The sequence below is a fragment of the Petaurus breviceps genome, unplaced genomic scaffold (genome assembly GCF_028583685.1).
Source record: "Petaurus breviceps papuanus isolate PSGF00001 unplaced genomic scaffold, PetGlider_PUasm1.0 534, whole genome shotgun sequence".
Taxonomy (NCBI): domain Eukaryota; kingdom Metazoa; phylum Chordata; class Mammalia; order Diprotodontia; family Petauridae; genus Petaurus; species Petaurus breviceps.
The window spans coordinates 109,000-136,320 of record NW_027186362.1 but is presented as its reverse complement, the minus strand read 5'-3'; the positions used below and the strand labels follow the sequence as shown (position 1 = coordinate 136,320).

At 46.9% G+C, this 27,321-nt stretch overlaps 1 protein-coding gene across 4 annotated transcripts in view; it reads left to right on the top strand.

The window, feature by feature from the left end:
* Positions 1–23,450, top strand: part of LOC138172430 (zinc finger protein 721-like) — a 34,982-nt gene extending 11,532 nt beyond the window's left edge. The window contains exons 1-7 of one of the 4 annotated variants that reach the window (XM_069102197.1): positions 277–610; positions 1,859–2,012; positions 2,118–2,200; positions 12,732–12,858; positions 13,260–13,355; positions 16,390–16,434; positions 18,027–23,450. In XM_069102197.1, the coding sequence (XP_068958298.1) occupies positions 1,973–2,012; positions 2,118–2,200; positions 12,732–12,858; positions 13,260–13,355; positions 16,390–16,434; positions 18,027–21,427 (3,792 nt within the window). In that variant the 5' untranslated portion in view covers positions 277–610; positions 1,859–1,972 and the 3' untranslated portion in view covers positions 21,428–23,450. Of the gene's footprint in view, positions 1–276; positions 722–1,858; positions 2,013–2,117; positions 2,201–12,731; positions 12,859–13,259; positions 13,356–16,389; positions 16,435–18,026 lie in introns of those variants that run through there. The other 3 variants (XM_069102199.1, XM_069102198.1, XM_069102200.1) reach the window with 3 other exon arrangements.
* The last annotated feature ends 3,871 nt before the right edge of the window (positions 23,451–27,321 follow it).

Here is a 27,321-nt window from a genome sequence, read left to right as displayed (position 1 = left end):
GAGCCCGGAGGGCGGGGCAGAGCGGCGGGGCGGGGGCGGGATCTCCCTACGTCAGCCCCTCCGCAGCTGTCTGTCATCCCCCTCCTCCCGCCGCCAGGCCCGTCCGTCGGTCCTCACGGCGGTCTCCCAGAAATAAGAAAGACACATAAGTCGGGAGACCCCAAAGAGGGCAAGTGCAAGGGGCCGCCCACGGGGGAAGGCCTGCGACCTGCCAATCAGAGAGGGCCGGGGGCGGGGCAAAGCAGGCGCCCTAGGGAGACCCTTCGCCCTCCTTGGGAAGCCCCGCCCCTCCTCCTCCTCCTCCTCCGCGGTCTTCTGGGCCCCGCCTCCTTTTACTCTACACCGTCAGCTGGAAGCGAAGCCCTGCGCATGCGCTCTGCGCAAACGGTATTGGTCTTCCCACGATCTGGACTCCATTTCCCAGGAGGACGTGCGGGGCCAGGTAGTGTGGAGCTCACGGCATTGTGGGAGTGATCTCGGAGTCATTTCAGCGCGCTTGCGCAATTTTCCTTTGGCCCAGGATTTTTGGGGGAACGAGAATGGCCGAGAGGCGCGTGCCCGGCGGCGCCCGCACGTCCGTGTGCGCGTGCGCGCGCGCCCGGGTCCAGAGGTGCGTCTTTGGTTGGGTCTCTTCCTTCCGGAGCCTTAGGGTGTCTCTGGGAGGCCCTACTGTGTGCTCAGAGCGATCCTGGGGGGAGGGGCCGTCACCCCCATTCTACAGGTGAGAAAACCGAGGCAGGCAGAAGCAGGCAAGGGACTGACCCAGGGTCACACAGCCAGTGCGAATCTGAGGCTGGATTGGAGCTCGGGGCTGCTGAGCCGGCCATCTCTCCACTATCGCCGAGACACTGTCTGTCTCTCTCTGTCTTTGTCTCTTTTTCCTCTCTGTCTCTCTCCCCCTGTATCTCTGTCTCTCCTCTCTATCTCTCTCTCCTCTGTGTCTCTCCTCTGTGTCTCTCTTTATCTCCGTCTCTCCTCTGTGTCTCTCTCTGTCTTTGTCTCTCTTTCCTCTGTGTCTCTGTCTCTCTCTCCTCTGTGTCTCTCTCTGTCTCTGTCTCTTTCTCCCCTCTGTGTCTCTCTGTCTCTGTTTCCCCTCTGTGTCTCTCTCTGTCTCTGTCTCCCCTCTGTGTCTCTCTCTGTCTTTGTCTGCCCTCTGTGTCTCTCTCTGTCTCTGTCTCTCTCCCCTCTATGTGTCTCTCTCTGTCTCTGTCTCTCTCCCCTCTATGTGTCTCTCTCTGTCTCTGTCTCTCCTCTGTCTCTCTGTGTCTCTCTCTGTCTCTCCTCTGTGTCTCTCTCTGTCTCTGTCTCTTTCTCCCCTCTGTGTCTCTCTGTCTCTGTTTCCCCTATGTGTCTCTCTCTGTCTCTGTCTCCCCTCTGTGTCTCTCTCTGTCTTTGTCTGCCCTCTGTGTCTCTCTCTGTCTCTGTCTCTCTCCCCTCTATGTGTCTCTCTCTGTCTCTGTCTCTCTCCCCTCTATGTGTCTCTCTCTGTCTCTGTCTCTCCTCTGTCTCTCTGTGTCTCTCTCTGTCTCTCTCTCCTCTGTGTCTCTCTCTGTCTCTGTCTCTGTCTCCCCTCTGTGTCTCTCTCTGTCTTTGTCTCCTCTGTGTCTCTCTCTCCTCTCTGTCTCTCATCTGTCTCTCCCCTCTGTGTCTCTCTTTCTCTCTATCTCTGTCTCTCTCCCCTCTGTGTGTCTCTCTCTTCTCTGTGTCTCTCTCACCCTGCTGGGGGTGAGGCGGGGGGGGGGGGCGGGGGTGGACTGCAGCCCTTGGGGAGGACCCAACTTTCCTGCCCTTGTTAGTGTCCCCCTGGAGGCTGAGCTGGGCAGAGGGCGGCACCCTCACCTGGGAGACCTTTCCCCAGAGCCCCTGGGCAGCGGCTGAGGCTGAGGAGTGGAATCTGAGACCTTCAAATCTGGGGGGCAGGACGTGTGTCTCATCAGAAGCCCCCGAAAAGAAGGACCTGGGCCAGATAACCATGGAGAGTGGGGCAGAGGCCCCAGGGACCATGGACAGAGGTGAGTGTGACAGGCCCACTGGATGGGGGTGGTGAGGGAGGGGTCTGGGCAGGAGGGACCTGGAGCAGGACTGAGGTTCCCCCTGACCCCCTCCTTCTCCCCCAGACTCTGCCCTCCCTGGAGAGATGAGCAGAGAGTGGTGCAAGGCAGGAGTGACCTCAGGGCTCCCAGCGGCCCCCAGCTCCTTGGTGAGTGGACAGTCCTTGGTGGAGCGTGGGTCCCCCCTGGGGTCCTCGAGTCCCTGACCCAAAGTGCAGGGGTCTCAGGGTCCACAATTCCCTGCAGCTGGGAGGGTGCTTGGGGGTCAAGTAGCCGTGCCCTGGCCCTGGGGGGGGGGGGGGGACCGAGGCACAGAGTGATGACCTCATTGGACGCCATCTGACAGTACTGGACAGCAGGGATCTCTCCCTGACCACCAGCCCCATGAGGGCAGGGCCCATGCAGTGCCCCTGAGGGCCCCATCCACCACTGTGCACACAGTAGGCCCTTCTTTCATGCCTTCCAGGGTCTTAGCATTATTCTTGTGAATTTGGGAATCATTGGCAAGCAAGAACTTTTCACTGTTTAGAAACCGACCAAAAAGAGAATTGTCTAAGAAATTACAACCTTGTCTGTGTGCTTTTTGAAAAGCGTGATCAGTTTAACATCATGGTAACCAAATTGCTCATTTGTGTCCTGAGGGTTTTTCACACATTTTTAATAATTTCTTGATTTTTGAATCATATATCTTAAATTTGGAATATTACTAAATAGTTTTAGTGGTTACTGTTTTGTAGAATAGTTTGAAACCTGGTGTTTCTCAACCCCCTTCCTTCCTATCATTTTTCATTATTTCCTTCGACTTTCTTGACCATGTCTTCCTCTAGATGAATTTTTTTATTTAGTCACAGTTTATAAACTCTGCTCCTGTTTGGTCACCCTTAGTTATTTGGAATTCCACTAAATCCGTAAATTTAGATGATAGCTTTTGTATTCTGTTGACACAGCCTGACCAAGAACAATGAGGATTTCTCTAGCTAGTCAATTTGGTCAAGTCTTTATTTCTAAAAAGTATTCAATAGGTCTTGTGATATGTAGATCTTCACAGATTTTATTCATATTAGAGTTATTTTAAATGGAATTCCATTTTCTTCTTTCTCCTGCTAAGTTTTTAATTTTTTAGTGATATAAAGAAAAGCTGATGTTTTTGTGGGTTTATTTTATAATACTTATGTTATTGAAGCTACTTTTTCAATTAGTTTTTGGGTTTTTTTTAATTTGAATCTCTGGGTTTCTTTAAGAAAAGCATCATATATACAAATACTGATCGGATTTTTCTTCTCTTTTGAGTCTTTCCTTATGTTCATGTCCCCATAGTTTTTCTCTTTTTCTTGTCTGTTAGAGTTAGTTTGATTTCACATGGTGGTGGTGATGGTGGACATAACTGCTTTAACCCTGACCTGGGGTTGGGCATCCAATTTTTCTCCAATACAGGCAATGCTTGTCTGGCAGTACTGGACAGCAGGGATACAGGTTTTAGATAAACACCATTTACCATCTTGAGAAAAAGTCTGTTTATCCTTAAGTGTTCTAGAATTTTTAGCATAAAGGAGTGCTGTTTTAACAAAAACTTTCTGTATCTTGATATAATCATATAGTTCTCCTTGTTTTCTTCTTTATGAGTAGGGACTATGATGCTTATCTTTTTCTGAACCAACTCTGCGTTTCTGATATGAGATCTTTTTGATCAGTGAATAATCTTTTTAATATGTTGCTCTAGCTTCTTTGATAATATTTTATTCCATATTTTTACATTTGTATTCATGAGACATGCTTGTCTGTAAATTTCCTTTTTCTGTTCTCAGTCCCCACATTGGCTATTAGGACCATATGTGTGTCCATCTCTGGGAGATGCCTTTTTTGCATTTATGGAACTAATTTATTCTATTTCAGAGTTCACTATTCTTCAAATGTTTGATTCAATTCAATTATAAATCCATCTGGATCTGAGTATTTGGGAAGGAAGGGAACTCAGGGCTTTTTCATTTTCTTTTTTCTGAGAATGGGTTGCTGAAACTGTTTTAAAAGTTACTTTTGTTTGCATACGATGGGCAAAAAGTTTTGAAAGATTTTCTATATCTGGGGTTGTTTCTCCTGTTTTCATTATTGGTTTTGTAAATTTGACTTTCCCTTTTTTTTTATCAGGTTAGCTAAATGGTCTTTTTCCCCTTGTTCTCTTAAAAAAATATCTTCTTTGATATTAATTTCTTGTTTTAAATTTTCTTCCTTCTTTGATTTTCATAATTTCTCTCTGAGCTTATTTGGTGGTTTTGAATTGGTTTTTTTTTTTTAACATTTTTAGTTGTGCCTTCATTTCACTCGTCTCTTATGTCTCTTGTTTATTGATGACAGTGTTTGGAGATGTACATTTTCTGGTTTGTTTGTTTTTTTTTTAATTTTTTTAAAGCAATTGGGGTTAAGTAACTTGCTCAAGATTACACAGCCATTTATTTCTGGGTGTGGTGCTAAGTATCACAGCCTGGATTCAATCCCAGGTCATCCCGACTCTGGGGCCGGTGCTCTTACTCAGTGAGCCACCTGGCCGCCCCTAAGCAATTGGGGTTAAGTAACTTGCTCAAGGTTACACGGCCATGTGTTTCTGGGTGGGTGCTAACTGTCCGAGCCCGGATTCGATCCTAGGTCATCCTGACTCTGGGGCCGGTGCTCTTAATCGCTGTGCTACCTAGCCACCCTGATGTATATTTTCTGTAAGGACTGTTTTGGCTGCATCCCCAAAGTCCTCATACGCTGCCTCATTGTTGTCTTCTTTGACAACATAATCTATCATTCCTGTGACCCTTTCATTCATTCTTAGAGATTAGATTACTTAGTCTCCATTTAGGTGTGAAGCTTTTCTTCAGATTTCCCTTCTTATAATTTTTTTCATGTGTGATTCACAAAAGGATGTCCTTAATATCACCACTCTATGGCATCTGTAGAGGAGGTTGTTTTTAGGCTGTGGTTACATGCCCAGCTTTGGTATATGTCCCATGGAATACGGAGAAATATGGCAGCCAGGGAGTTGGTCAGCAGGGTGTAAAACCAAGCATGAGCAGCTTTTCAGAGGACTGCTGCTGTGAACAGCTTCAAGGTTCTGATTACACAGCACAGTGAACTCTCTATTCATTCAGTGACAAGCTAAGACAAAACAGTAACAGAAACCAAAGTACAGCATTCACAATATTATAGCATAACAAGTTATCACTAAAGTGTCCACATGGTTTTCACCAAAGTGGTCACCTAGTTTTAAACAAAGTTCAATCATTTAGTAACACAGTCATTTAGTAAGTCCTTAATTCATTCATCCTTAAAGAGGCTTGCCTCCTTAAGGGACACAAAGTTCAAAGGTCAAAGTTCTCCATCCCTAGGTCACAGTAAATCCTAATCTTCTCAGTCATCATCGGTTACCCAAGAAGAGATCTTTTCATCTTGACTCGAGGCTGGCTCTCAGCTTCCATGGTTCCTCTTCCATGGTCCCAGCTGCTTGTCCAGTTCCCATTCCATATTGAAACTCTGTTTCTGGGAATACAAAGCTTGACATAGCCACAATAATATTCATATACATTGCTGGCACCATCATCAATTCACTATCTGCCTAGAAAATCAACTCAGACCCATAAACAAGGTCTGAGAACTCAACACAAATCATTAGTACAGCCCCAGAACCTCTGAATCCCTCCTCCAGGACTTCTGTAAACAGACAACCAGAAGATCCTCTCTCAGGGCTTCCAGGAAGGTCCCATGGCTTCTGTAGGAAGTATCACAAACAAACATCACAGACAGAAGAGACAAACACAGAATGCCAGGATGCCACAAGTTTTCTCCTTCTCCACCACAAGAGCTCCCTTCTCAGTTCTGCTGTCTCCAGCCTGGGCCTCTCCTTACATATGATCATTAGCTCCTCCCCTTCCTGTTGCAGGAGTTCACAAGTGGTGGGATTCATAAGTTCTGGATCTTAATACTTGATACAATCATGAACTGGTTAATAACACAGGGTGTCAACTACTTCTGTGTTCATTCAATAGCTTTGAGTTTTGAGTTCTAAATTCTATTCCTCCCTCCTTCCCCTTTCCCCTTTCTGAGATGGTAAGCAATTCAATATAAATTATACTGTGCAATCGTGTAAAACATTTCCATATTAGTCTTGTTGTTCAAGAAGATGTGAATGAAAGAAAAGGAATGAAAGAAAGAAAGTGAAAAATAGCCTGCTTCAGTCTGTGTTCAGTCAAAATCAGTTCTCTCTGGAGGTGGATAGTCTGTTTCATTGTGAGTCCTTTGGAATTGTCTTGGGTCATGGAATTGCTGAAAAGAGCCAAGTCATTCACAGTTACTTATTGTTACAGTGTTGCTGTTACTGTGTGTAGCAGCAAGGACCCCAAGCGTCCTCAGGGTTGCTGCCAACACAGGTTCTTGGATCTGCTTTGTTAAAGGAAAGCAACTCAAAATGGGTTAACAAGCTTACTTTAATCAGTCAGATATGTATCGTTTACCTAGTTCAGGGGAAAAAGGTCAGCACCCTGAACTTCAAAGTATACAGACAGAATTATCAAGTCAGAGAAACAGACCAAGTAGACAGATTTCAAACTGTCCAACCATTACATCCATACCCAAACAACATCTGGGTTTCAAAGCCGGGGGGCTCTGGACAACGGCTTCCCAGAATTCAGATCAAATCACAGAACACTTCTCAAAGTGAGCCCCCAAAACAAAGTCTCACATCAATAGCCTTCTCCTGGCTCAGAGAATGTAACAACCTTATTGACCCACTGGCCACTCAAGAAGTATCTACTGACAAACGAGCCTCCCTCCCCAGGCTCCGGGTGCACTTTAGCCCAGGGGCAGGGAAGAGCTTTAAGTTTGCATTCCCATTACACTGTGTACAAGGCGCCCCTGGTTCTGCTCACTTCACTTTGTATCAGTTCATGTAAGTCTTTTCAGGCTCTTCTTAAATCCCATGTGCGCATATGCTTTATGTATGTGTATTTCACTGAAAACATTTCTTTTTCTTTCCCTCTCCCCATTGGACAAGAGAAAAGCAAACTATGTCAGGAGCAGAGTTAGCGAAATCCCTTCAGGCTGCTGCCTCTGCCTCCCCAGGCTCCTTTGGGGGTCCTCTCCGTGGTGGCTGTTGTGTGTGCCTTTTGTCACTGCTATCCTTCCTTCCCAGGGCACTGGTGCCCACAGCATTCCAGGATTCTCCCTTTCCCAGTGCTTAGGGCCTGCGGGCACAGACTGGCTCAGCCACTCCCCCATTTCTGGGCATCTCTTAGCTTCTAGTTGTTTGCCAGCCCAAAAGAGCCACCATCAATCCCTTTGTACCTGTGGGCCTTGTGCCTTCCTGTATTGTTGGTCCCAGCAGCTTCCAGAAGGGCCCACACACACAGCCCCAGCAATGTTTAACATTGCCCTTTTTGGCCATCTGCCAATCATATGGGCTGGAGGTGGACCCTCAGAGTTGCTCTAATTTGCATCTTTCTTTTTTCTTATATGGCTGTTGGTAACTTTTGTTTCTTCCTTTGAAAACTGCCTGTTGTTATACTTTGACCATTTATCATTCGGGGAATTTGAGGAGGGCAGGAATCAGAGATAAGAAGGGAGGGCATTCCAGGCATGAGGCACCGTGAGTGCAAAGACCCAGAGAGTGGAGATGAGGAAATGCAAGTCGGGCAGTGAAGCTGGTTCACAGAGGGTATGGTGGGGGTGGGCAGCAAGCGAAGAAGCCTAGAAAGATGAGATGGAGCATTTTGTATTGAGAAATAGGGCTGACATGGTCAGAGCCACATAATAGGAAGACCACTATGGAGGCCCAGTAGAGGCCAGAGCTCTGGTCATGGCCTGCACACGGAGTGGAGTGTAGGGAGAAGGGGTAAGGTGCCAAGGACACGAAGGGAGAAAGGGCAAGATGGGGATGAATTTAACCACGTGGGGAGAGTGCACTAGTGGTCAAGGGTACCACTGAGGCTTCTAGCCTGGGGACAGGGAGGCTGGAAGTGCCTCCAGCAGGAGCAGGAGAGTTTGGGGAGAAGAGAATGAGTTTTGTTGTTGTTTTTAATCTGTGAAATTCTTTTTTGTGTTATTTATTCATTTTCAGTTTTCCACATTCATTTCCACCAGATTTTGAGTCCCAAATTTTCTTCCCATCTCTCCCTTACCCCCATCCCCAGATGACAAGCATACTGATTACCCCTTCCCTGAGTCTGCTTCTATTACCCCCTTTCCCCTCACTCTCTTGTCGGGCAGAATGGATTTCTGTACCCCATTGCCTGTATATCTGATTTCTCAGTTGCATGTAACAATGATTTTTTAGCATTTGTTTTGAAAACTTTAAGTTCTAGATTCTCTCCCCTTTTCCCTCCTCACTCACCCCCACTGGGAAGACAAGCAATTCCATATAGGTCGTACATGTGTAGTTATGCAAAACATTTCCATAGTAGTTATATTGTGAAAGACTGACTCTATTTCCCTCCATCCCATGCTGCCTTTTCTCCTTTAACCCTGTCCCTTTTCAAAGGTGTTTGCTTCTGACTACCCTCTCCCCTAATCTGCCCTCCCTTCTATCATCCCCCTATCAAGGAGTAAGTTTTGTTTGGAGATGTTGAGTCTAATCTGAAGTGCCTGAATGGTGGCTGGTGATGTTGGGGCTGGAGCTCAGGAGGAAGACCAGCCATCTCTGTCAGCATCTAGGGAGGGAGTCATCTTCATGAAGATGATGCGATTCTCAAAGAGGGTCCCCATGACCAGTGATCCCAGGCTGGTCAGACAGGTTGACAGACAACCAGGAGGGAGTGAAACCTATAGAGGAGAGGGCATCAAGGAGCCTAGGCTCAGAAGCTGCCAAGAGGCTGGGGAAGGTCCAATATGTAAGGAGGCCAGTAGGGATTGCTGGTAACTGGGGAGAGGGGAACTTCAAACAGAGGGAGAGGAGAGGGATTGGAGGTGCCTGGTGTAGACAATGGGAGGAGAAGCGCCAGATGGCGCCTGCCAAGAATTGTCTGATTGCAGGGTGGGCAATTAAGGGGGCTGGGGAGACCTAAGCCTGTTTGTGGGCACCTAGGAAGAAGTCAGAAGCACTGAGTCATGCTGGGAGGGACCTCGGTAGCCACCTGGCCCATCCCAGCCATGAGAATGCTCAGCCAGGTGGCCTTTCTCTCTCTGCTTCATGGGCCGCTGCCTCTCAAGCCGCTTCCTTTGGGAAAGCTTAGTTACCAAGGAGCTTTTCCTGACATCCACCTTAGAGTCTCCCCCTGGCAGAGACCCCTGTTGCTTCTGGTTCTGCCCATGGGCTCCACTGGAACAAGCCTGGCCCCCCCCCCCTACAGGTAGTCTTGCTTGTTCCCCCTGCTGACTCACTGGGCTTGTGGTCCACAAAAACCTTCAGATCTTCTTCAGGACTCCTGCTCTAACTAGGTTCTAAGTAGGCCTCCCCATCTTGTACCGCTGAGGTTGACTTTTATGTGTGTGTAAGACTTTATATTTGTCCCTGTTGAATTTTGTCTCATCAGTCTGCTGCTGTTGCCTGCCAAGATCCTTTCAGATCCTGACTGGCATCCAGTTACTAGCAATTTCTCCTAACTTTGTGTCATCAGTAGATTGTATGAGTGTACTACCTCTGCCCAAATTATTGATGGAAAAAATATCCATCAGGAGAGGGCCAAGCACAGATCCCTGGGGCACTCCGCTGGAGACCCCTGGCTACCACCCAGCTCTGGAGCTCTCTGATGATCTCAGGGCTTGATCCCCAGTTCACCTTCTCCGTTGGAATAACGAGCTATCGTAACCAACACTCGGCTGTCCCAGAGTTCCCCTCCTCTACTAGCATCTGGTCAGAAAAGGGCATGAGGCTATTCTGACATGGCTTGTCCTCGGTAGCTCTCTGTTCCCCAGCCTAGGAATCAGTCAGGCTCCTGGGCCTGCTATCAGCAGCCTCTCCCCTTGCACCTCTTCACCCCTGCGGATTTTTGTTTTGTTTTGTTTTCACATCGGAACATTTGCCCTTCTCTGCACTCTGGTGGTGTTTGTCCCACTGTCTGTGTCTTTCACATGTCACCGGCACTGGCTCAGCAGCCCCTTCTGCCAGTCTTTTCAGGACCCATGGGTGCTCATGTGGGCTGGGTACCTGAATACCTCCAAGATCTTTCTCCTTGGTCCTCCTAGGCATCACTTTTCAGTAAGGAAGGAGAGACTGAAGCAAAGAGAGAGGAGAGGGGTGCTAATGGGGCCAGGCTTCTGGTGCAGGCTGGAGAGAGCATGCCATGGGTGCCCCTAGAGGGGTTTGCCTCATACCTTTCTCACAAATTCCTTCCAGGAAATAAAAGGTTCACATAAGAAAGGGGACATCTCGGGGCGGCTAGGTGGCACAGTGAGTACAGCGCCGGCCCCGGAGTCTGGAGGACCCGAGTTTGGTTCTGGCCTCAGACACTTAGCACACACACACACAAAAACACTAGCTGTGTAACCTTGGGCTAGTTACTTAACCCCAACTGCCCTCCAAAAGGCAATAATAATTATAAATAATAATTATAAATAATAATATATAATAATAATTATATAAAAATATAAATAATAAAAGGCAATAATAATAATAAATAAGAAGAAGAAGAAAGGGGAAATCTCTTGGAGTTGTTTCTGCCAGCCTCTCCCCGAAATGGGAATGCTTTGTCTATGCCTGCCCTCTTTGTGATTCCTGTCAAGGCCCTTGGGTCCATCTCTGTGCAGATGCCCCCCCTACCCATCCTGGTATCTCTTATGAGCCACAAAAGGTGTAGAACCTGAGGGTTAGAAGGGCTTGAAGGGACCTCAGGGGCCTCAGTCCAGCATGTGTGGGAAAAGAATCCCCATCCTAACATGTCCAACACATCCAGCCTTTTCTTGAAATTGTGCAAGGAGAGAGAGAGCACACTGCCCCAGAGGTAGCTCTGAGAGTCACAAAGTGATACCAAACCAAAATTTTCATCTTCTTCCACAGCCCCACCTGCCTGTTGGACCCCTCCAATAGGATGCCCCACCAGCACCTTCCACCCCAATCACCTCGTCCTCATTTCCCCTCCTCTGTGTAGAGTTCTCACCCTGAGTCCATCCTGGACCCTCTTCTCCCTCGCCTTCCAGGCCAGTCGGCCACCATCTTGACAGGTTATGCTTACATCCCAATCTCTTGGTCGCATGGCCTCCTCACCTTTCTGGTTGCTCTCCTGTCCTCCACTGTCTCCCATCACAGCTACCAAAGCTCTGACTCTGTCACACTGGGTGGTCCCAGAGAGTCCCCCTCTGCACTAGAAAGCTACAGAACCATTCCCTTTGGTATTTAAAGCCCCTCCGAATCTGGCTGTGGTCCAGCATCCCCTGCACATGCTGAATCTTTCAGCCACCCTGACCTGCTGACTCTTCTCCAAGCTCCCTGTGTCTAATTCCCTTAGTCAACACAGGGACCACCTCCTTCTCTCATGCACCTTCATTCTCTGTGTGTCACTTGGTGCTCTGATGCCTGAGGGCAGGACTGTGTTCCTGGCCTTCCCCTGTGCCACATTGAGAAACTCTGCCTCTTCAGTCATACCAAAGTCCCAAGCCTGGGAGGGTGGTATATTAGGAAGTCTGGAAGAGGGTTGGGGAGAAAGATGGCAAGGCCTGCTGTGGACATGGCGAGTGTGGCGCATCCCTGATGTTTGAGATGCCCAAGGAGCAGTGGGGCTTGAAGACTGGGCATAAGGAGAGAGAGGAGGAGTGAGCAAATAAGTCAGATGAATACCTGAGCACACAGGAGCCCTGAGGGGGCCAAGTGAAGTCATTTAGAGGGAGCAGAGCTGGAGGGACATTCAGAGCAGTGGCGGTCAGGCAGGTGGGGCTTTGTCAGAGAGTGGTCCAGGTGATGAGGGCCGAGGAAAGGCCATTGGTTGGATTGGATTTGGTAGTTAAGAGCAGGTGGGTGAATGATGAGGTTGGAAGTATGGATGGTGCTCTCAGATTCCTAGCCAAGAAAGGGAGGAAAGATGGTGGGGATGGATGGGAGGGTCTGGAGTGGATGGATGGTGCCTGAGAGCAAGGTCACGATCAGGAAGGGAGGAGAGCAGAGCCAGGAGACCAGAGCTATTCCAGGGAACACAAGTTTAGATTAGGGCCAGCTACTTTTTCTCTATATGAAAATTCTATTTAGAGAATGTGTCTGTTCAGTGTCCGCTGAGCACTGTATCTCCTATCGGGTTTAGTCTGATCCTTTTCCTAAAGGGTTAAGAAGCTGTCCCCATGACTTGGTTGGCTCAGAAGAAGGCTCAAGTAGGGTAGGAGCTTCCTGGAGGCCTGAGATGGTGCTGGTGAGGCTTCCTGGTCACCTAAGGGTCAGCCTTGGCTGACGTCAGGAGGCCTGGAGTCACTGCCCTCAGCCCCACCTTTCCTTGATGTATGGCCTTTCTGTGCTTTCTTTTCTTAACTGATGAAAAGCCCCTGAGGATCTGACCTGGGTCTGATGTGGCGCACACACAACACCTTGTGGAGGTCAATGTGTCTGTGACTTTGGTCACACTTTGTGTCACTTGGGAGTAAAGAGGGCATCTCTGGTGGGGACTCAATCGATTTTGGACTTGGGGAAACCTGAGCTGAGGTCCCCTCTCTCTCCTGCCATTTCCCCACGGCTTCTCTGTGCATGGGAGGGGCTGGACTGCGCGTGAGCAGGTGTGTTTGGTGTTTCAGGCATCACTGACCTTCCAGGATGTGTCTGTGGCCTTCAGCCAGGAGGAGTGGAGACACCTGGACCCAGCTCAGAAGAGCCTTTACCGGGAGGTGATGCTGGAGAACTATCGGCACCTGGTCTTCCTGGGTAAGGAGCCCAGCTTCCTGCTGGCACTGGGAATGCACAGCACAAGCTGTGGCCTGTCCACATATGTGCTCAACTGAGTCTGGGCTTGGCCTCAGGCCTGACCTTTTCCAGCCATGAGACTGTGCCCCTGTGGCTAGGTGGCCTCTGCCACCAGAAATGGGCATTCTCCCTGGGCTGCCCCTGCCTGAATTCTGTTCCTCAGTCCCCAAGAACAGCATTTATCAAGCACCCACAGTGTGTATGGCCCCAGACTGGCTCCCTCAGGTCTTAGGACAGAGTGCCCAGCAGAGGCCTCCCCTCATCCCACCCCATGGGCACTGCCAGAGGCCCAGCCTCTCCCTGAAGAGGAAGAAGCTGGCATGGACTCAAGAGGGTGCTCCCCCTTCTCTCCCCATGAGCAGGGTTTCCAGTTTCCAAGCCAGAGCTGATCTCCAGGCTGGAGTGTGGGGGAGGCCCGTGGATGCTGTTGGAGGAAGAGCCCAGAAGCCCCCGTGTAGGTGAGGACGCCAGGCAGGGGTGCTGTTGGCAGTGTGGGATGGGGGGCCCCTGAGAGGGCAGCAGAAGGCCTTCTGGATCCCATCTAGACCTCCACAGCAGGTACTCTCACCTCTCTCCCTCTGTATGCATCTCCAAGCAAGGTCTGTGGGGTTGGTGTTTCTGAACTGACTACCAACCAGGGCTGCAGGGGTCAGGCATCTCTTCCTGCGTTCCCTGGGACAGAAGTCTTCTTTTTATAGCCTCCTTCTCTGTGGCCTTTTCAGATCCTTTTTGAGGTGATTTAAAATGTTCACAGAACTCCTCTGTTCTTAAACCTCCCCCAAAACCTTTGTTCCCAACCAGTCCCTGGATTTGAAAGGAGAGACCTCTCTTCAGTTTATTATCCCCTCGACTACAAAACGTGCCCCTTTCCAGGGGCCTGCATCCCCCATCTGCTGGTGTCCCCTGTGCTCCCACAGACTTGCTCAGGTATGCTCTGCCTTCGCCCTTGCCTTGGCCATGCCTTTGGGGTAGTGTCTGAGCTCACCCCAGGCTTCTTGCTCTGCAGGTCTCTCCCAGTTCATCTCAGCCTTTGCTTTGCTCCTCCTCCTCACTCCCTGACTCAGCCTTCGTCTCCTCATTTCCAGCCCTCACCCTCAGACTTGGAGATTTCCACATGCGTGTTGGGGTCCCCCCCCAGATTCCCTCCTGATGAGCATGCCTAGAAGAACGGTTGTGTCCATGATCTCATCTCACACCTGAGTGTGAGCTCTCCATGGTCCAGGATTCTGAAACTTCTCTGAGCTCTGGAAACGCCCATCTGTCAGTCAGTGAGCATGGAGCAAGTGCCTCTTGTAAGCCAGACTCTGTGTTCAGTGCTGGAAACACAAAATTAAAAAAAAAAGTCCCTCCCTGCCTTCAGTTAGAGGAGACAAGGTGGAGGCCTACAGGCAGAAAGCAAATATGAGGCAACCCTTCAGCTGCACCTTCATGGAAATAGAGACCTGCTGGGACACCAGCACAGAGATGAGAGCTGGGAGATCCTGTAAGGGTCATCAAGAAAGGTTTCTGGACCTTACAGTGTGGAGAGGAGAGGATAGAATGCCAGGTTAGGGCCCAGTCCAGTCATTTCAGTAGCATCTGACCCTTTGTGACCTCATCTGGGGTTTTCTTGGGGCTTGCCATTTCCTTCTCCGGCTCTTTTTACATATGTGGAAACTGAGGCAGACAGAGTTAAGTGACTTGCCCAGGGTCACATAGCTAGTAAGTGTCTGAGGCTGGAATTGAACTCATGAAGATGTGTCTTCCTGACTCTAAGCCTGACAGTCTGTGCGTTATGGTGCCCCCTAGCCGCAAAGGTCTTTAAATGCCGAGGGGAGTTTATAGTTTATTAGAGGCAGTTGGGGGGGTTTGAATGGGGCAGGCAATGTCTTTGGTAGCTGTAGCAGGACAGACTGAGGTGGGCCTAGACTCATGGTGGGGAGACCGCTTCAGAAGAGCTAGAATGAGATGCTCCTGGACCTTCCATTTGGAATATCTGGTCCAGAACTGACGATGAGGGACCACAGCTTAGGCAGAGATACCGATTGTGAAGTCTTGCACAGCGAGGCTATGGAGTGTACAGGAGCCCAGGCCACTGCCACAGGCCTGGTGCAGCCATCCTTACCATGACCTGCAGTCACTCTGCTTAGTGGGCTTGACTGCCCTCTGCCCATACTGCTCCAGCCTCTTTGACCCGTGCTGGAGAGGGCTGTTCAGGCCCACTCAGTAGGTCTGCTAGGGGTCCGTGTCGTCCAGGCTTCGCTGGACTCTTGTGCCTTCAGGGCAGTCTTGTATGCTTCCCTAATGGAGTCATCTCCTCGAACCTTTCACATGGCCTCTCCCCTCCCTCTGAGCAGCTCTCCAGGTGCCTGGCCAAGAAGTGTTCTTTATTGAGTTGACTTTTCCTGAGTGCATCAATAGGCTGAACTCTGTCATGATGATAGTGTCCTTTAGAAGACTGAAATATCAACAAGACTTTATTAAATACATGCTTATAAGGTACTTGATGCCATCTGCACAGTGTCCTGCGCCAGCCCCAAGATCTGAAGGACCTTGCCACCCCAAGGAATCCCTCTCCCATTGGGCCTCTGTGCTAGATGACCCCCAAGATGGTGGCAGAAGCATTCGGCAAGCACACAGCTCCCATGTTGGGTCTCACCAGACATGAGGAATCTGCTGAAGGGAATTATCTGTGTTATATCTTTCAAAGGATCTTGGGTCATTTGAACAGGAGGAGGTCATGGCATTGGCATTTTGCTCTGCCAGATGACATTTCTTATATTCAGTCAGCACTCTCTTTGTAGTTAGTTGTATGACAGGAAATGCCAAGCACTGAGTAGAGTATTGGTCAGCGCAGCCTGCCTGTCCCCTCATCTTCCTGAAGAGTTCCTTCAAGGCATGTTTGGGAGATATGGGGAGGCCACATAGGGAAGGCAGTTGGCAATGATATCCAGCTTTCCCCTCTATTTTAATCTTCCTCATAATGTGTCCTTTAGTGCCCTCCCAGTCTGGTCACCTCCTCCACGTCCCCTTGGGCAGGGCCAATAGCTCTTCACATTTTTGTCTTCACCACTGTTTTTGCTGCCTTCTCAGCCCATAGGAGACCATGATGTTCCAAAAACAAATGACCTTGATGAGGAAGAGATTTTCTTAGCATATTTCACATTGGCCTTTCCTTTTTTCCTCCTTTTGCTCTCCTTCCAGTTTCATCCTTAAATCCTCAGAACTTTGCTTGGTAAAGTTCCTTTTCTAAACCAATGCTAGCCTGGATTGCCATATCTCTCACCCTGCTGGCCTTGGTGCTTTCTGGGCTCACAGGGTCTCCTTTTGGCTGTTGATTTATCCAGGAAATGTTCTTAGTCTATGGTGGTGTCCATTTTTCCAACTGTTGGCCATTTTTGGTGCCAAAAGCTTTTAAAAATAGGTCAGGTTGAAGTTGTTTTAATTGCCCATTATTTCTTTTTCTCACTTTTATTCTTCTAATTTTGTATCAATTGCAATTTTTGCTTTAAGAAGTTGGTGATCTGACTGTGCACACCTGGCTTTGGAATGACACATGTGAGTAATAGGTCATTTTCCAATCTGTTATATGTAATCAGTTTTATATTCCTGCTTGCCATGTTCAGGGCCTCCAGGATGTTTTTCTCACAGAAAGTCATCGTGCTGTGTAGGCATGAGGCTTCTTTGTAGGCCATAGGTCCCCCCTGGCCCCTTATATTTCTTTGGAAGCATATTTTCCAACATTTTTTACTGCTCCCCTATGACCATCTTTGCATGGAAATGACTGAGTAACAAAGTGTATATTTATCTTGGCTTAATTTGGAGTGGCTCATTGAGTTCTTCATAGAATACTCTGCTTCCTCTTAATTTTCAATGGATATTTGCACAGAAATTGGAATTGTTTTCCTGGTAATCTTTTGGCACATATGAGCACTACAGTACGAAATGATGAATGCACAGTAAAAACCAACTCTTCTAGCCCCTTTATTTAATTGTTCTTAGAAGTGGGGTTCTTAATTTGGGCACTATTAACTTGACTTTTTACAAAATGTTTCAATAACTATTTCATTACATGTGGTTTCTTCTGTAAGCCCATGTGTTTTTATATGCATTTACAGCATGATTCTGAGAAGGGGTCCATAGACTTTCCCAGACTACCAAAGGGAGCCATGTCACACAAAATAGATTAAGAAGTCCTGTTCTGGGAGACCCCGTGAGCCGTCTTTCCGTTTGTCCACAACTTCCTTTCCTCTGGTTTCTTTTATAGCAACAGTGTTAGGATTGGTATAATTTAGTTCCTGCAGTATGTTTATTTATTGGTCATTGAATGAGGATCTCACATTTAGAATATGACCAGCTAAATTATTGGTTGTAGATCATCTTACAACTCTAATTCTTAACACCCTCTGTGCGTCTTCACTTTTCCACTACTGGTGCAGAGAAGGAAGGAGCCACAGAGAACTGAGGTCTCTTTTGTTCTTTTATTCCCGAGTGGACAGTCTGCTGGTGGCCAGCCCCTCTGTACCCAACTGAACTGCCCCTAAGGAAGCTGGTGTGATTTATTGCCAGGGCTGTACCCAAAGCCTTCCCAGCATGATGAACGAGACAGGGCTTGCCCTCTGCTCACTTCACTTGAGTAATGTCTTGTAATGAGACTTTATGGGAGCAGCTAGGTAGTGCAGTGAATAGAGCACCGGCCCTGGAGTTAGGAGGACTTGAGTTCAAATGTGACCTCAGACACTTGACATTTAAATAGCTGTGTGACCTTAGGCAAGTCACTTAACCCCAATTGCCTTGCCTTCCCCACAACAGGAAAAAAACACACACATACAAGGCAGGTGCTAACCTAGAATTCCATCCCTCCCAAAATTTACCTCCAAAACAGAGACAAAAGCTTCTTTACCTTCTACCGGCAGTCAGAACATTCCCTCCTCCTTGCCACCACTGCCATCCCAATCCCTGCCCCAGTACATTGTAAGAGATACTATATTGGCATCCTTCATATTGGCTGGAAAAATACAAGATCAAGTAAGACCCGGGCATTCAGCATGTCTCATGACCCTTGGAAGTTTGTGAAACAAACAGTGAGTATTTTCAGCCGTTTCCTTTCTCACAACATTGGGCATTGATATTCTTTCTTTTCCTTTCAGACCAAAATAGTAGTCCAAAGACCAAGAAGACTGTTCTAAAGCAGGTCATTGTGGTGGAAAAATCATCCCAGGAAAGAATCTCAGGAGATCATCATAAGGATTTTAATTTTGGGGAAGTTGGCAGTTTTGGCCGGAGGTTTAGCAGGCATCAGGGCAACCAGAAGAGAGACTTAAGGCAAGGGAAAAAAATTTCTAATAAGTCAAGAGAGCATGAATGTATATTTAGGAAAAACTTCCATCAAAGATCAGTCCTTGAAATACAAAGGAATGTTCCTTCAGAAAAGAATCTGTATAAATATGACACACATGGAAATAGCTTTAAATTGTGTTCAGACATGAATAGTTACCGTGTAATCTCCTCAGGAAGGAAAGCTCCTATGGTTAATGCCAGCAACAAGGGCTTCAGTTACCATTCAGACCTTATTCGATATCACAGGGCAACCGCTAGAGAAAAGCCCTATGTGTTTGATGAATTTGGCGAAGCCTTCCAGCAGAGGCGACACTTTACTCGACATCGTAGAATTCGACTAGGCGATAAGCCATATACATGTACAGAATGTGGGAAAACCTTCAGTCGGATTCCCTACCTTATGCTACATCAGAGAATTCATACTGGAGAGAAACCCTATAAATGTAATGTATGTGAAAAAGCCTTTTGCCAAAGAGGACATCTCACTGAACATCAGAGAATTCATACTGGAGAGAAGCCTTATAAATGTAACATATGTGAAAAAGCATTCACTCAGAGTGGGCATCTTACGGAACATCAAAAAATTCATAATGGAGAAAAACCCTACAAATGTAGTGAATGTGGAAAAACCTTTAGCAATAAATCATCCCTTATTCTACACCGCAGATTTCATACTGGAGAGAAACCATATAAATGTTATGAATGTGGGAAAGGCTTCACCAACAGCTCAGTTCTTATTGTACACCAGAGAATTCACACTGGAACCAAACCCTATAAATGCCATGATTGTGGGAAGGCCTTCCTTCAGTACATAGGGCTTGTGGTGCATCAGAGAATTCATACTGGAGAGAAACCCTATAAATGTCACATTTGTGAAAAATCCTTCAGCCAAAGTGGACATCTCAGTGAGCATCATAAAAGTCACAATGGAGAAAAACCCTATGAATGTAATGAGTGTGGGAGAGCCTTCAGCAATACCTCATCTCTTATTCTGCATCACAGAATTCATACTGGAGAGAAACCTTACAAATGTAATGATTGTGGGAAAGCCTTTAGTAACAGCTCAGTTCTTACTGTACATCAAAGAATTCACACAGGCTCAAAACCCTATAAATGTCTTGAATGTGGGAAGGCCTTTCTCCAGTGTATCGGTCTTATTGTACATCGGAGAACTCATACTGGAGAGAAACCTTATAAATGTAATGTTTGTAAAAAAGCCTTCAGTCAAAGGGGACACCTTACTCAACATCTGAAAATTCATAATGGAGAGAAGCCTTACAAATGTAGTGAGTGTGGAAAAGCTTTCACCCAGAGGGGTCACCTTACTGAGCATCGGAGAACCCACAGTGGAGAGAAACCATATACATGTAATGAATGTGGTAAAGCTTTTAGCAACCACTCACACCTCACTCTCCATCACAGAATTCATACTGGAGAGAAACCCTATAAATGTAGTGAATGTGGAAAAGCTTTCAGTCAAAGGGGTCACCTCACTGAACACCAAAGAATTCATACTGGGGAGAAGCCTTACAAATGTATTGAATGCAGTAAAGCCTTCAGTAGCCGTTCACGGCTTACACTACATCATAGAATCCATACTACAGAAAAACCCCGTAAACGTCGTGAACATAAAAAAGCCATCCCCCATGGTGTGGACCTTCCTCAGTGTCAGAGAATTAAAGCTGGGGGGAAATGTTATAAATGTACTGAATGTAGCAAAGCCTTCCGAAGCACCTCTTCCCTCTCTCTTCATCAGAGGATTCATAGTGGAGAAAAACCCTTTGAATGTAGTGAATGTGGAAAAGCATTTAGTCGGAGAATATACCTTACTAAACACCAGAGACTTCATGCTGGGGTGGAAGCTTGTAAGTGTAGTGCATGTGGTAAGAGTAGTACCCAGTGTACATGTCTTATTCAGCATCAGACAATTCGTTCTAGAGAGACACCTTCCACATCTAATGATTATTCAGAAGCCTTCAGTAATAACTCATCTCATATTCCACACCCCAGAAGTCATAGCAGAAAGAAATCCTATGAATGTTACGAATGTGGGAAGCCTTTCAGCAGTCGTGCAGGGCTTGTTGTACATCTGAGAATTCATACAGGAGAGAAACCCTACATATGTAGCACATGTGGAAAAGCCTTCAGCCAGAGAGGACATCTTACTGAACATCAAAAAATTCATAATGGAGAAAAACCCTATAAATGTAGTGAATGTGGAAAAGCCTTCAGCAGGAGAATGTACCTTACTCAGCATCAGAGAATTCACACTGGAGTTAAACCTTATAAATGTAACATATGTGGTAAGGCCTTCACCCAATCTTCAGGCCTTACACAACATCAGATAATTCATTCTAGAGAGAAACTCTATAAATGTAGTGAATGTGGAAAAGCCTTCAGTAGCAGCTCATCACTTAACCTACATCAGCAAATGCATGTGGAAGAGAAACCGTATAAATGTAATGACTGTGGAAAAATCTTCAGTGATCAGTCATCTCTTAATCTACATCTGAGAACTCATACTGAAGAGAAACCCTATATATGTAATGAATGTGGGAAAATCTTTAGTAACAACTCATCCCTTGATCTGCATCAGAGAATTCATACTGCAGACAAGCCCTATAAGTGTAATGAATGTGGGAAAGCCTTTAGTCAGCAGGGAGGTCTTGCTCAGCATCAAAAAATTCATAATGGAGAGAAACCATATAAGTGTAATGAATGTGGGAAAGCTTTCATTTATAGCATGCAACTCACTCGACACATGAGAACTCATACTGGGGAGAAGCCCTATAAATGTAATGAATGTTCCAAAGCTTTCAGTGAAAGCTCATCCCTTATTGTACATCAGAGAATTCATTCTGGAGAAAAGCCATATAGATGTAATGGATGTGGGAAAGTCTTCAGTGCACAGGGAAGCCTTACAAATCATCAGAGAATTCATACTGGAGAGAAACCTTATAATTGCAGTGAATGTGCGAAATCTTTCAGCTCCAGCTCATCCCTCGCAAGACATAAGAGAACTCACACTGGGGAGAAGCCCCATAAATGTCTTGAATGTGGAAAAGCCTTCACTCACAGGTCATCCTTTACTGTACATCAGAGGATTCATACTGGAGAGAAGCCCTACAAATGTAGTGAGTGTGGAAAGGCTTTCAATGAGGGAAGAGGCCTTCTTCAACATCAGAGAATTCATACTGGAGATAAACTCTAGAAGTTCAGGGCTCATGGGATGACCTTACCTTCATGGGAAAACTAGCATCTGAAAATCCTTTTTTAACAGATACATTGCAAATAAGATGCATATGAAAAGGCCTTAGGGATTGGTCCAGGCATCAGAGGCTTCACAAAAGAGATGAACTTTTGGGATTAACACCAGGAAACTTGCGACTTCTTAACTTGGACATCTGAGAATCATGGTAACTAGTTTTTCATTTAGGAGTTGAGAGGAAAAGAAAAGGTTTTCCTAGATATTTGCCTCTTTTTAACAACACACCTAGGTGCATTACACTTATATAAGTCCAAGTAAGAGGTTCACAGGTGTGAGACCTAGCAGTTCTTGGGCTCTGAGCTTTCTAGGACAGCAAAAAGAAATCCATTCCTTAAAATATTTTAATGGGGAACAGAGGAAATAGAAAGATGCTGGTAGCCCAAATTTCTACTGAGATATTTATAAGCAGCTTTGTTAATTGTGCACACCCTTTCACATAGTTTTTATTGATGTGCATCTGACCGTTCTCAATGGCCTATCTTCATGCAACCTGATAGTTTGTTCATTGGGGTCTAAAAGAAGATTGGGGGTGTGTGTGAATGTGGATCTTATAATTCAGGGGTATGTAGAGGGAGGGTGGTGGGAAGTTGTTCTAGAAGCACAGAAGCTGACTCACCCAAGGGTCTGCTTCTTCATGAAAATGTGGGATCTGAGAGTTAACAGTGGAAACCGGCGAGACAGAAATGTGGCACTCTATCTCAAAGTGTTTGGTGTCCATAGAATCCTTCCCTGCTTTAGGGTTTCAAATTACATCTTGATCCCCCCATCCCATTTCTTCATTTCATCTTAGACTGCATTGGCATAGTTAATTTGCATTCCTAATTGGGGTAGGTATGACATGGAGATATCCCTCCAGGCACTGTGAGACAGTTGGGCTGAAGGAATCTGTAATGAGTGAAGTTTTGGGTTCCACCTCAGATTTCAGGTTTATGGGGGAGATCTTTTGAGTTAAAGGTCCTTAATTTAAATTGTAGTACCACCTATATAAAAGGATCAAACAGCGGTGGAGAAGGGTAATGTGTCTTCCTCAGGGCCCTTCAGGGATGCTGCCCAAGACAGTTGTAAAGAGGAGAGTTGTTAGGGGTGTAGCAGAAATGAGAGTTGAGTAAAGTTGAAAACATGGGGACCTTTGTGGGGAAGTGGAAGGGAAGTTTACATATTCTTTCAAGCTCCCACAGTGGAAGGGAGGAGTTGATCACTGCTCCACTGCCCCATCTTTGCCAAAGCTTTATGCTCAGGCTACCCAATCACACAGGTCTAATGTCTCTCTGGCCCTGGCTGAAGAACTTTTGGGTGACAAGGACAGCCCTTACCTATCCTCTGGAAATTTCTCAAACTTTGAAATTATGGGCACCCACTAAGACACCAGGGAATGTTTAATGGAGGAGAGCATCTCAAGGAAGGTCATTTTTCTAGCATCTGAATCCATTGAGGATTACAGGGTGGGGAGAATAACTTTTGCATGTCTGACTTTAATTGGTTTCATGAATGTCTTTTATTTTCCCACTCCTCAGTCATTTCCAAACCCCAGTTGAGCCCTTCATCTAACAAAGAAAAGCACAACATGATAGTTCAGACAGTGTGTTTGACATATTTGCATACATGTGTGTATGTATGTATTTATATATATATATATATATATATATATATATAAATAGTATACACAGAGACCTTCAATGCCTGCAGCTCTGCCTTTTTCCTGAAAGGAGAGAGGTTGCTTGTGATTTTTCCGAGTTTACTTTTAGGTTTGTTTTTTTTTTATTTACATTACAGTCATCACCATATCACTCTGTTTTTGTATCCCCTTAGTCCATTCATAACAGTTATTATGTTTCTGCATTCTATGTATTTTTATTTTCTTAAAGCACAGTACTATTGCCTTGCATTCCTATACCATGTTGTGTTTAGCTCGGGTACTCCCTTTGTTTTCATCTTTTTGCTACTATAAAAAGTGCTGCTGTGCCTATTTTGGTATCTATGGGGCCTTCTTTCTTAGACCTCCTTGGGGTCTGTGTCCAGCACTGGAATTGATGGATCAAAGGGTGTGAACCATTCAGACTCTTTTTTTTTTCTTTTTGGAGGGCAATTAAGGTTAAGTGACTTGCCCAAAGTCACATGGCTAGTAATTGTGTCAAGTGTCAGAGGCCGGATTTGAACTCAGTTCCTCCTGACTCCAGTATCAGTGCTCTATTCACTGTGCCACCTACCGGCCCCCAGAGACATTCCTTGGACAGTTCAAATCAACTTCGAGAAAATCAGGCCAGTTCACACCACCACCGGTGTCCAAGTGTGCATGTGACTGGCTTCCCATTCCTTTTTCCATACCCTGGCACCTGCTCAATTCTGAATGGAATAAAATGGCATTCACTACTCAGTGAGGGAAGTACAACAGATGATATCTCCATTTTACAGGTGAGGAAATGGGCTTCTTCAGAGAGATGGCAGGATCCATCCAAGTAACAGAGCTGATGGAGGCCAGAGGCAGACTCAGGACCTAAAACCAGGTCTTGTCCTGCTGAGTCTTCTCTGAGTGGCCCAGGTGTGACTGCTACATGGAGGAGTTGAATGGCAGTGACAGGTTTCACCCCTGCCCAAGCACCTGACTGGTGGTTTGCACTGGGTCACAGCTGCCTGGTTCTAACCTACCTTAGGCAACTTTGTCATATACTTCAGGGCAGCCAGATGGTGCAGTGCATAGAGTGCTGGACCTGGAGTGAAGAAGACATGAATTTAATCCAGCCTCAGACACTAATGAGAAACGTGACCCTGAGCAAGTCACTTGGCATGTTTGCTCAACTATAAAACAGTGATAAGAGCACTTTCCTCCAGGGTTGTGAGGGCCAAATGTTGTTGGCACAGCATGCTAACATGCCTGGTATGTAGTAGCTGTGGGATAGATGCTTATTCCTTTCCTTTCTCCCCTGCCTTCCAATGGGGAGAGCACATGAAGGTGGATGCCTGGAGATCCTTCGTAGTGGCCCAATGGAAACAGCAGTATTCGATGCCAGCCCCTTGACCTGCAGAGAAGAGGAAGGACAGTGGCAAAGAATCATATAAAGAACCTCAGAGGTCATGTGGCCCACCCCCCTCCATCTGCAGACAAGGAAACTTAAGCACCTCACCCAAGATCACTGAGTGTCTGCCATGAGATCTAGTCTTCTTTCTACAATACTCATCGGATCCCATGTGAGAAGCAGGCAGAGGAACTGAAGGGGCTCAGAAACTATCTCAGCATGTGGAAGAACAGCCCAGGCAGCTCCTGCTGACAAAAGGAGCTTGTGGTAGGGAGAATGGAGAATTTTGGCTTCTCACAGACCCACGCAGAAGGAACCTTTTTCCCACTGGATTAAACACAGTTGGGTCATGTCCGTGTCATTGAGCTGCCCTCGTCACCCCTTCCCTGGCACCCAAGTGAAGGTGTTAGCATGCTGCCTTGGTTGTACTTTTCCCTTGTTGCCCCCCACCTCTGGATGTCCCCAAATCTCCATTCTGAGAGTTAAAATGTGCTGTAATAAATGGCCCGTTGCTTTAAGGATGTACTAGCTTGTTCTTGTTCTGGTAGGAAACATGTACGTTTTGGAATGGAAATGTCTTCCTTGCTTTCCTGAGAGAAGACACTCCCATATGGACTGGTCTGGAATTCTCAGGGAGTGTGGGGAAGGAGCAGGGTTGGACACCAGAGGGATGCCCACCTCATCCAGTTCTCTTTAGATCTGCAGGAGATTAAGAATCTAACCCCTAAGCAAAAAGTCAGTTCACTTGGCTTACTTCAACAACTGAGTAAACAGAGGTGCCTCAGTGGATGATTCTGAGTTAGTTACTGTATAGGCTTCCCCAGTATTGGGGTCCTCAGAGCAGCATAGCATCAACAGCCTCAGTTCTCCAGGTGGGATCCAGGAACATCTTCAAGTGGTACTGATCATCAGTGTTTTGGAGGGAGCAGTACCTATACTTAGAGAATTGGGAGTTTTCCTTCTTTAGAGAAGGAAACTTCACCAAAATGATCTCCCCAGCCTGTTCTCATTAGAAGTGGTTAAGAAGACAAAGGATTCATGGGTGTTTAGTCTACTCACTGTGACTATCAGTCAATTCTTTCCCTACTGTCCTCACTCATTGGTCCAAAGGCTTAAATACACTGGAATTACCAGTTGGTCAAAAGGCATTTATTATTAGGTGCTTACAATGTGCCAGGCATGGTACCAAGTGCTGGGGGTGCAAAGAAGGACAAAACCTGCCTTCCAGAAGTTCACATTTTAACTCTAAACCTAATTCATATCTGAGAAATGTACAGTGCAACTAAAAGCTAATCTCAGAGGAAAGGCACCAGAAATGACCTGCACAGGGTGGGATTTCAGCAGTCTTTTGAAGGAAGCCTGGGGAGCTAAGAATTGGAGAGGGGGTACCACTCCATTCCAGGCATGGAGTTAAAAGGCAGAGCGTTGGGGGCAGGGAACTGCCAGTCACCAGTATAGCTGAATGGTAGAGTTTGTAAAGAGATTGTAAATGTATGGAGGGGCAGGTTTTGAGACTTTAGAGACCAGAGGATTTTATATTCAATCCTAGAGGGAATCAGGAGCCATTAGAGTTTATTGAATAGGAGGTAAATGGTATGATATGGTCAGATGTGAACTTTAGGAAGATCCCTTTGGCACCTGAGTGGCGGTAGATTTCACGGGGGAGAGACAAAGCAGGGAAATCGCTGAGAAGACTAGGGCAGTACACCAGGTGAGACATGATGAGGGCTGTGTCAATGGAGGGAAAGAACTGGATAGAATCGGAGAGATGTGACAGTAGAAGCCACGAGATGACAAGAGACTGGACATGTGGAGTGAGTCTAGGATGATGGCGTTTCAAGCCTATATGACTGGTGGATGGATGGTGGTGGAAGAATGTTGGTGCCTGCCATCGTGATAGGAAAGCTGTGGAAAGGGGAGGGCAAAGGTAAAAAGTTTAGAGTGGGATGCGTTGAGTTTAAGATGTTCACAAGACAATGGGTTTGACATGTCTAAAAGGCAATTGTTGATTGGAGACAAACCAGGTCAGGACAGGTGCCTGTGGACCAGAACCAGGTCCTCATGCATCATCCACAGAGCTGGGCTTGGACCCCATGGGCTTGGGAAATAGCAGCCCCAGACTCCATTTTTGGGGACCCCCCCTCATGATTATAGATGACACAGAATTTAGGAAAGATCCTCTGCTGATCAGAGGCTTGCAATCTGAATGGCAATAACCCCCTGAGCCAGGATAGTCAGTTTGTCTGTCCCTCCAGGGTTTCCAAATGCATTTTGTGTTTGCAATCAGAGGACCTGGGGTGGCTTAGCCGTGGGACTCTGGGGAGGCGGTTTAATCTTCCTGGGCCTCAGTTCCTCCCCCCCCCAAAGTGATGGGACTGAGCTAGCCTGCCATGCTCTGTGATCCTGGGTGACCTCCAAGTTCCTTCCCAATCTCGAAATCCCATGAACCAGTGGCCCCTCACCCTGGACCTGGGAGGCCACCCCTGCTGGTTAGTGGGCACCCAGTGGCAGGGTCAGCTGAGTGCTCACGAACCCACCAGAGCAAGCCCTTGGGCTGGTTTCTTTCCTTTTTAATTGGGGGGGGGGGGCGGGGCAGGGAGGCTGAGTCCACAGCTACAGCCATTTTCTGTAAAGTAATTGATCCTCATTGGAGACCAGTACCCCACCCCTGCATGTTCTCTGGCCTTTCTGGGAGCCCCATGGTGGGGGGGGGAGGTGCAGGAAGATACAAAATCCTTACTTCCCTCTCTCTTCTGGGCTGGTTAGTCACTTTCCCCTCCCCCTTTTTGCCAGAGAGCTGTCCCCTTCTTGGGGACACCTCTG